Source organism: Lampetra fluviatilis, chromosome 21 (genome assembly GCF_964198595.1).
Source record: "Lampetra fluviatilis chromosome 21, kcLamFluv1.1, whole genome shotgun sequence".
In the NCBI taxonomy this organism is placed as follows: domain Eukaryota; kingdom Metazoa; phylum Chordata; class Hyperoartia; order Petromyzontiformes; family Petromyzontidae; genus Lampetra; species Lampetra fluviatilis.
Window position 1 is genome coordinate 6,780,072 of NC_136295.1, and position 10,966 is coordinate 6,791,037.

A 10,966-nucleotide genomic window follows, 5' to 3' on the forward strand; every position below is an offset into this window, starting at 1 on the left:
TTGTACTTCTATGCTCCCACATACATGTTCACCACCTTCAACGTGCACTAACCAGCATGGTGAAGTACGGTCAAATAACCCAAGACCTGCACAACATGGGGAGGTCCTCATCCAGCAATGTACTGACAGAGGGCTATACATGTACACATTGAAAAGTTAAGATAAGATAACTCCTATATATACACATTAGAATGTGTAAAAATAAGTCCAATACCATAATACAATATTTCCACAGCCATACACAGAAGCTGCATTGAGTGCAGATGGTTGCATTTCTGTAAAAGTCACAATTACATTCTGACCCTGTGAGTATACCAGGCAAACTCATCTTGTTCCATGTTTTGTTACCTATTGAAAGTAATTTATGCCTGGATTGTGGGTTTTAAATGTCATATTTGTAGCTTGGAATAGCTGGGGTGCAGCGGTGGCACAGTGGTTATACCGCACTATGCTTTATTAACTATAAACTAAACTGAGCGATATAGCTCTTTTTCAGAAGCAACCTGACCACAAATGATAGCTCAACGAAGTGGCTTATCAACTGGAAATTTATAGCAGCCAAATACCCTAAACGCACATTGATTCTAAATGTGGAGGGGAAAACCGGAGGACCCACAGAAGAATCCACGCGACCACGGGGAGAACAAGTAAACTCCAAATATACAGGCATCAGGGTCGGAATAGAACCCACCACCTCCCGTATATCAGGCGAGGTAGTTAACATCTCACGAACATGGCGCCCACACTCTTTATCCACATTCAAGGCACACATTTTATGTCCCGCAAAGAGTATTTGTCGCAAAATTTGGTTATTTCAACCAAATTAAGCAAAAACCCACATTTAATATCATGGTTTATTTGTGCATGTATCAGTGACCAGGCTGATCCAATGACCTTGCTGTACTGTATTTGATAAACCTGTTGAATCACGAATGTCTGCCCTGGCCGGATTTAAACCCAGGGTCACAGACAGCAGAGCCACCCAGCGACCTCCTAAATACTATAACATTGACACAATTAATTAACAACTTATAAATAATTACAGTACTGACAACTCCATTAGTGTGTTTGAAACAAACGAACATTACTAATATCCCGTGGACACATGTAGGGAGGCCTTCTTCATTCAGCAGTGGATAGACAATGGCTGATGATCATAAACTCCCAAGATACTTCCTCCTCTCTCATCTTTGAGCGTCCAATTGGGTCTCACAGATTACCTTGTAATCCCAAAATTCAATCGGCTTGTGCGGAGGATGTTAGTGTGTTGACAACCTGCATAAAGGCGTACGCTCCATCTGAACAACACCCTCCTAATTGTTGTCAATTTGGTTAGAATCATATTTATTTACACTGGGGGAATCTGATGAGCTATAAAGCTCTTTTTCATAGATGTTCAGTATGGGGCGAGTAAGAACGTTACAACAACAAACAATACAAAAATATGATCGTAGTACAAAGTACAAGAAAGATAAACAAATGGCCCAAACAAATACAAATTAAACTAAACCATCCCCATCCTACCAGGCAAAGTCCAGAGGTATTAATTTCTATTTCAGAAGTGACCTAGTCCCAAATGATAGCTCAACAAATTGGCCCATCATTTGGACATATGCAGGTTAATGAGATAATTCAAACTGTTAAGAAGAGTCAGTGGGCTTGGGAAGAACACATTGCTCAAGGTGATTATGGCCAAATGTTCAAAAGTAATCGGTCGCAGCAAAGAAATGAAACCCAGGACACGGAGCGATGAAGTCGTGTGTACACGTGCTTGGTGGATTATTACCAGAGCCGGCCCAGCCACTAAGCGACCCTTGCAATTGCAAAGGGCCCCGTGGCCAGCAGAGGGCCCCCTAGAGTCACTGCTAGCGAGTGGGTGAAAAAAATCATACATCAAAGGGGTCTCCAACCAAATTTAGCTTAGGGCCCCCAAAGGTCTAGGGCCGGTTCTGATTATTACATCGCTGGCTTGTCAAAGACGCCTAAGGCTTTGGGAGTTCTTCATCCAGCAGTGAAATGATCATGGCTCATAATGATGAAATTAGAGGCGCAATTAAAGCCTTTCTTCGCCTTATTTCACATTAATAAAGCTTGCAATAAACAATCAAGCACAACTTGGGAGTAATTTAAACGTGATTTTCCCCTTAAACGTGATTTTCCCCTGGCTTGCCGACTGCCAACCTCAGGAAACGTACGCTCCCATCAGTTGCTTACGACTGCCATGTGAGACGATCACTGGGTGACTTAACACTCGTATCAGCAAAGAAAAACTTTTAATGTTGCTTTGCCATGCAAAACGTGTTTCTAAAACCTTCACCAATCTACCCCACCTACAGTGAAAGTCAGCTCTGCTAAGACGATACACGTTGCCACTCCATTCATCTCGTATTACAAAGACAGACCTGTGATGGGTGACGTGGCCAGCTCAACCAGTTCCGTACACGTTAACAAGACACTACCACCCCCAGCCAGTCTCTGTTGCTCGGATGGTATGTTGCTTTATCCTGGACCAAAATGATTAAATAGATGAACACTTTTGGAAAGTTGAATTTTATAATGAAAAGCAACAAACTAATGTGACTAAAGTGAAATGTTTTCTGTCAGCACATACTGTATATCCTGCTGCGATAGATGGTCGCAAATATTAACACTGACAAACAAAATGAAACAAAATCTGAAAGGTACACATAGAAACACGCCAGAAAGGGGAGCACGTGGATTACAGAACACAAACCAGACACATCACATTGACTATTAATAATAAGCAGGCAGGGCACATCGGGAAGGGATGGCCAATGGACAAGACTGGTGATTGAATGGCAGCCAAAGGGAGAAACATATCCTTGAGGACAACCACCATAAAGATGTAGAGATGACATGAGCTTATGTACCGTAGCAATATAGATTATGTCATTGATGACACTGGGAGGCCCTCATCCAGCAGTGCATTGGTTATGGTTGATGATGATGCTAAATAGTAAAAATAAACACTAATCATTGTATAATCTTCAGTAATACAAGACAAATAACATCTCATTCCAAATTTGAGAGTGAAAAATTACAATATGTACTTTTGATCACAAAGCAACCATAACATTTTCAAGTACAGCACAGTATGCTTTTGTACAAACGAAGAAATGGCATGGATCAAGGCTCCACAATTTAACAAAGTTAACAACACATCTCTACTATATATTCGTTTTACTCCAACAAGGACTGATGCAACCAAACTGTTCGCGAAGTAATCACGTGTGGCATAGCAATGAAGCCAACATTTCACCCTTGACTCAATGAAACCCCTTGTTTGTTGGCTGGGCGATGGTTGGGGGGCTCTGGCTGGGCGTGTGGTGGGGGCGCGTTGCTTCAACAGCCACCCAGTGAGAGAGAGAAGAGCGAGCAAAGGCACCCACGGGTAAATAAACGTGGACAAGGAGGGGAAAATGTGCCATGCTGGCATTTCCGTGTCACTGGCCCACGTCATTCATTCCAAGGCGGATTGATCCAGACACTTGCAAATGGCCAAAGTGTTAAGCAACACTTAGTTTCAACCACTCCACACACACACCCTCTCTCTGCGTGGCATTGATTGCACATGTAACCACACTTACTCGCTCCCACATGTACGTTAACTATTTTGTTAGTCCACTACTGGATGAGGGTCTCCCCCCCATTATGTGGGGGGTTAGTTGAACATACTTCACCACACTGGTCAGCGCAGGATACTGAAGGCAGAGAGCACAGATGCTGGAGCATGGTACAGTACTGCAGTCTGCTAACAATGCAACGCCACAGAAACCTACAACACCTATTTGATGCATTGGTGGTCGCTCATCCAATCACTATCCATGCTCAAACCTGCTTGGCTTATGGAATTTTGGATGATTTGATTAAAGATGGTAATAATGAACTTATGCAGGATTGCCATACATACAATCCAGTATTAATAGTAAGCCTAGCAGCATGTAAAAAATAACTACACGGGGAGACTTAAATAGCTCAATGTGAGCGAGTAAAATTAAGCATGGGAAACAGGTTTGGTGCTCACAGGGACCAACCTAGGCACCCTCCCCCTTCCAAGGATGGACATAAGTTGTGTGAAAGAAGTTGAACATACATACCGCTCATCTCATACCTAAACAGGTGGGTGTCCTGAATTATCTGCTCCATTGCCCCTTGGCTTGCCACTTGATCCCACCTTCTGGGCACTTACATATCCCTGTCAATTTGTCTCGTCATTCAGTCACTGTCAGGTTAGCCACATACCTATTCACCTGCTGTCACATACAAAAATCAGCTGTAACCACGACAACATGTCTATTCAATCGTTAACTAATGTGATATCACGAATGCTGCTACTATTATCTATTTTTTATTTGACAAATTCTAAAATTACCCACAAATTGTCCACTACTTGAGCATATTGATGTGCCACTACTTGAGAATATTGGCACAAGACAGAGGGAAGTGGAAACAAATGTGGACACCAACGGGCTATCTGCCCCATAGATCGTGAGTGATGATGATAACCCACAGATTACTCAATGGGGATTACACACAGCAATCATTGCCCGCCAACTGGCTGACTATTGCCCCAGGTCGCTCTTGCAAATCAAATTATCCTTCTGATCTCTACAGAGTTTCCCACCTGGTTCAAACAAAATGAACTTGACATTTGAATCTGTACCTGCCAGCCGTCACCTCCGCAATTCCACTGGTCGCATAATTAATACACCCCTCTCATCATCCGCGCCTGTGACCGTATCTCCTGGAATGTGCCCGATCTCGTCTGGTTGAGCTCGAACAGTGCTTGGATGAATCTTCATTAGAAGCTTTCGTGACTGCAGGAATCCATACTCTTTGGTTCTTTCGGAAAAGTCACGCAGGTATAAAATAAAATAAATCACGACGTTTCGGGCGCAACACAAGCGTCCGTCATGGTCTGCTGCTGAGGCAGACTGCCTCAGACTTTACCGAAAGAACCAAAGAGTATAGTGCTTGGATGAGTGACCGCCATGCACAGCAGGTTGTTGTTCTTGGCTGCGGTGAAGCTTGCACTATTGTACCAGGCGTCTGTGTTAACCGCCGTCTTCACCAACCCACGCTGACCAAAGTGGTGAAATATGATCAAACAACCCCCGTGAGCAGTGGATCATGTGGAGGCCCTCAGCCAGCAGTGAGTTGACAAAAGGGGCTGCAAATGTATATCACCTACAAACCACCATCTCACATGTACACCTGTTGTCACCCCCGCTCACATGCTGTCGCCTCACCAATCCACCTGTCATACAATATCTAAGCGCCACCCCAACAGCTGAGATCACCTTACAGGTCCACCTGTAAAGTAGCGACACACATCAGCTGATATCATCTTACAAGCCCATCTGCCATCGTCTATAACCACCCCCAGGTGTTACTTTAATAATCCACCCGTTGTATCGATAACCCAACCAGCCTGGTGATATCATCTTACAGCCCCCCCCCCCCCCCTGCTTACATCTGCACCCACCAATTGATAGCATACAAACGTAGCCGTCACCTACAGCCATCAGATGAGGTCGTAGAAGGCCACCGGGCACCTACACCAATCAGCTGATATAATCCTACAAGTTCATCTACCACCCCAGGTGTCACTTCAAAAAATACACCTGTTGCATCCACTCCCACCAGCCAGCTATATGTCATCTTGACTTAAAGCTTTCGTGACTGTTTGAATGAAAATTCTTTGGGTGTTTCGGTAAAGTCACGTAGATAGGTTCAAAGAAAATAAGAAAAAACTACGTTTCGATCGCAACACAAACGTTTGTCTTCCTGATGACGACCGCTTGTGTTGCGATCTAAACGTCGTAGTTTTTTGTTGTTATTTTCTTTGAACCTATCTACGTGACTTTACCGATAGACCCAAAGAATAGCTAAAAATCATATTGATTTGAAGCTTTCGTGACTGCAGGAATCAATTCTCTCTGGTTCGTTCGGAAAAAGTCACGGAGATAGAAAAGTTGTATTTAATTTTATTATTTTTTCTACCGACGTGACTTTACCGAAAGAACCAGAGAGTATGTACACATCATCTTACACATGTCCCCCACTCACCCACCCACCCCGGTTCCTCCACCACACCACCAGTTTTAACCTACAGCCAGCCATCAGCTGTGTCACTGACACCCATCACATGGTCACGCACGCACATTCGAGGCAGGGTGGCAACTTCGTTTCCACCACCACCACCAACTAAAAGCGACACCAATCGTCCCGCTGGCGGGCTGAGTGGGTAGGTTCGCCCAAGCAGAGCCCCTGTCCACGTTGCAAAAGCCGGTTTAAGAGATAGCGTGTCGACCCATACGGTGTCCCACGTTTTCTTGTCCAGGCGAATTGAGTGTTTAGGTCCATCCGGAGTACAGCCGTTTCAGTAAAAAAAAAGTGTCAATTTGTTTGTGTTTCTCCCTTGTGATTGGGACTTTGTAGGATAAACGTTGAGATTTCATAGCGATGTCAACCCATACGATTTACACTCCGTATTCTTGTACAGGGAATTTGAGTTTTCAGGTCCATACGGCGTACGGGCAACACAAAACGTGTCAATTTGTTTGTGTTTCTCACCTGTCGTGAGACTTTGTAGGACGAACGTTGAGATGTACAAGGGCACGGTGGTGACCAATAAGGTCCTGAATTGGTGCCCGTAATAAGCTGAGGGCACCGATTAAGGGGTTGACAGATACGGGGTTAATAGACACGCGTTGACAACAGACGGTGGTGGGAGCTGAGGTGGTTGTGGTGGTTGTGGTGGTGGCAGCTGCGGTGGTTGTGGTGGCAGCTGAGGTGGTTGTGGTGGGAGCTGAGGTGGTTGTGGTGGGAGCTGAGGTGGTTGTGGTGGGAACTGAGGTGGTTGTGGTGGTAGCCGAGGTGGTGGTTGTGGTGGCAGTTGAGGTGGTTTTGGTGGTGATTGTGGTGATAGATGAGGTGGTTGTGGTGGTGGTAGGGGAGGTGGCTGTGGTGGTAGATGAGGTGGTTGTGGTGGTGGTTGTGGTGGGAGCTGAGGTGGTTGTGGTGGGAGCTGCGGTGGTTGTGGTGGCGGCGATGACGACGACGAGAGAAGGCATGAGGTAGAAGGGAGACCACGACACCAACAGCAAAAACCGCGGCGAATTAAACGAAATTTTCACTCGACTCGGTGCATCAATGAGGGGGGTGGTGGTGGTTTTACCTTCGCCTTTCCCGCTTCAACCTTCCTGCGTCGCTTCTCCTCCTCCATAGCTCGGCGATTTGTAGACGATAGAGAGACAGACCGCGTTACGGATGCATGACAAGCAAGAATAACTTAAATTAGTTGAAGAAATAAAACGAGTCGCGAGCAGTCGCGACCACTTCCTCCGCGCGGCTTCTCCCCCTATGCAGGCTATGGCCGCTCGAAATCTCGCGAGAACTCTGGCCCACCTGTGCGCCAAATCTCGCGAGCGTTTGTGTTGGCCCCTCCCCCTACCGCCCCTCCTCCCCCGGACCTCGTTGCTCTCACCTGTGCCAGGTGATGATGAGTGCTGACGTCACCGCTGTGTATCGTGGTGGGGAGGCCACTTCATACTCTTAGGTTGTTCGGTAAAATCACGTAGGTAAAAAATAAATAATAAAAATAATAGAAATCATAATAGAAAAAGAATATAATAATTATTAAATAATAGAAAACTTCTTTGCTTTCTTTTATTTTTATTATTTACCTACGTGACTTTACCGAAATAAAAATAATAGAAACAATATAAAAACTAATTATTATATTATTTAACAATATTTAAAAAAATTTTATATTAGATTAGTTCTATTATTTTATTATTTATTTTTTACCTACGTGACTTCAAATCATGATTGCGTGATGATGCTGCTGCTGCTGCAAGGACTGCGTTGGCAAGCGGTGGGCACGATCACAAATAACACAGCAAACTATGATGATTGTTTTTTTACCCTTTTTATCTGGCAACAAAACTGACACCTTTTTTACAAGGAGTCATGTTTGCATTGACCACAATACCTGCGGTCGGAATGCAAACAAAACACACAACTCTGATAATGTATGCACTGTCCTTGAAATTGATTGGTCCACACCCGAGACAGTTTTTCTTAGAGCCCTGTCTCACATGGTGTTGCACCAGATAACGCCAAAATACTCCTTGTAAAAAAGGTGTGAGTTTTGTTGCCAGATAAAAGAGTAAAAAAACTATTATCATATTTTGCTACTGGCAAAGGAGGTTCCAATAGTGTAAACACAGCAAACCTTAACACATTTGTCAATAATACTGTTGCCTTTAAATGAAAAATATATAATTGGTGACGTTTCGGGCAATGGTCCTTGTTGCCTTGGTGTGGTCTCGGGGCTGTTTTTGTTGTTTTTCTGCCTTGTCCAAGCTTACATTTGGTGTTGCTAAATCGGCGGCAATTTATGTACTTGTGAAAATGTGTTCTTATATGCTTTATATTTATGTATGACGACTTGCTTACCTATTCTATATTTGCTCTTACAGTATATCGTTTTTCTGTTTTTGTCAAACGAGCTTCAAAGCTCATATGATTCCTCCATTATTCCGATTCTCGTTTTTGTTCTATGAAGGGCTATTGCCTGAATTCTAGCATACAGTATTACTGTATATATTTAGTTTCCTTTTAAGATAGTGTCATTGACGAATGTTGCGCTTTTATTGATACACAGCTCCGCCGTAGTAACGTGGAATGCAGAACCCTCCTAAAAAAAAGTCTTAAGACTCGGTGAGAATTTTCCGTGTAAAATCAAGTTCGTTATTATTATAGATATTAAAATATGAATTTGTAAATGTCCAGGAATGCTGAAAAGGGAATAAAAAGCCCAGTGACTGTAAAAAAGTAGAGGGGTGGCAAGAGCCAGCGATCTGACTGGAAGCGAGCAACACCAGTGGACACGTGCTTGTTATTAATCACTGATAAACAAGATAGCCACGGACATCGGTTACCGGGTTTCCAATTTAATGTTTGCCGAATGCGTAGCCCATTGCCAATACACTGCTGGATAAATGCCTCCCCCCACGCTGTCGGTCATAGGGGTTGCTTGACCATACTTCTCCACGTTGGTCAGGGCGAGTTGAAGGTGAGACAAGACCAGTATTGTCCCAACAAAACACACAACTAATAATTTATACAAAATAAAGGGGTTTTTTGGGGTTAGATCGCGTAAATTTGTAAAAGTGTTATTAAACCCGTTACCAGCCGACAGCCAATTAGTAAGCTTTTTCACGTAAACAGAACATGCCAATTCGTTACTAGTACAGCACAAGTGTGTTGGAGAGCAAAGCCACATTTACAATTTAAAAACCTGTATTATGGATATTGGTCACGAAAACCTACGTGTTAAACTAAGAATGTATAAGATGCATTATAATCATCCATAGCAGTCACTGTCATGAGGTTGTTTTGGGAGTAGGTACGATACCCGCAGAGACATTTCCACAATCAGTGTTGATATCAGTGGCTTGGCTACCTCGTGTGCCGGTGTTGGAAATGCACTGAGACCATAGCCCAGTGAAACGCAAGTGCCGAGCTGCTAGGTGGCAGGAGATTGGGTAGTGGGCCTTCTCATTTCTCATACAGTTCCAGGCAGAAATAATGCCAACTACGCTCCACCGCTGGTTGACATCACAGAACATTCGACTGTGCATGTAACATTTATTTATATTTTGTTCATGGGTAGTGTTATTTCCTAATTTCTTATGCCTCAAAAGTACAGAAAATGGCTATTATTCCCCACAAACTTTGCTTTTGTGACCAGAACAGTGATATTTTGAAACTTACCTATTTTCAATGAGAAAACAGGCAAATGTCTTTTCTTTCACATAAAGTCAGATATAAACAACATATGAATCAAAATTTATATGTATTTATACTAAAGTGTTTTTATCTGACATAAATTAAGCCAAGTATAATAATTGCGTTTCCTGGATGAATTTTACGACAAAAAATGGTCAGTGGAGCACAAAATGAAACTGAATTCTGCACAAAATGTGTTTATCATTCACATCTCGTTTACATCCATGAACACCGGTGTCACATTGAACAGGGCAAGCAATGTTTCCCATAGTTAAAAATATATTTCAAAGGGATGTATGTCTTGTCCAACATGAGTCGACATTAAACATTCTTAGTGCTTTAATAGTTGTTTCTCAGTGTTATTGCGGTAATCCTCTTAAAACTAGATAATTGGCATGCCTGGATTACATTCTCTTAAAATATATTATCATGTTTTCATCCATATTATGAAGGTCTCTGAAACAATGTGCATCTTCTCATATTTTTTAAATAATAAAACATATAGAGATCCATGTAGGCCAGGAAAGCATGTCTGAAAGCTATAGAGAGAAAAAAAGAACACTGTAACATTAAGTAAAAAAATGTGTAGTAATACAAAATCAAATATTTTCGTGCATTTCTCAGATTTATTTAAACACGTTCTTAAGTGAAAGACTGCAATAAGTGCTAAACAGAATAGTGGGATAATTCGTTTAAATCAGGTGGTGGGGAAAATGAACTGGGTAAAATTTATTCAAACCTTACTTCATCTTCAACTAAAACAGTGATAAATGTGCAACTGTGGGTATTCATTTTCTGCGTAGATGTGCGGGGAGATGCGGTCGAGCGTGGCGGTGTTGGAAGCATCTGAGAACAGGCGTGGGTGGCTCCGGTCGTGCAGCGCGGCGCCGCATCATGGTCTGTGCGCACGCATCTTCGTGCCAACGCTCAAAAGCCGTGCACCTTCAGCTGGTCTTCCTTGGCAATGCCAACCTAAGCACGAAATAAATAAATATATCAATATCTCCCCCTCTCGCATTGTCAGTGTTGCCACTCGCTGGCATACATCCCAGGGATTATTGTGGTCATGAGCGTGCATAAAAATGCGTGGAAAAAGTCACGTGGTTTTTTGAAATACTTTCGATTATATTCTTGGTTCTTTCGGTAA

At 43.1% G+C, this 10,966-nt stretch overlaps 1 protein-coding gene across 2 annotated transcripts in view; it reads right to left on the reverse strand.

The window, feature by feature from the left end:
- Positions 1–7,453, reverse strand: part of LOC144938176 (uncharacterized) — a 47,580-nt gene extending 40,127 nt beyond the window's left edge. The window contains exon 1 of one of the 2 annotated variants that reach the window (XM_078865956.1): positions 7,202–7,453. In XM_078865956.1, coding sequence (XP_078722082.1) covers positions 7,202–7,249 — 48 coding nt within the window. In that variant the 5' untranslated portion in view covers positions 7,250–7,453. The remainder of the gene's footprint in view (positions 1–7,201) is intronic. The other variant, XM_078865959.1, reaches the window with a different exon arrangement.
- Between the last annotated feature and the right edge of the window lie 3,513 nt (positions 7,454–10,966).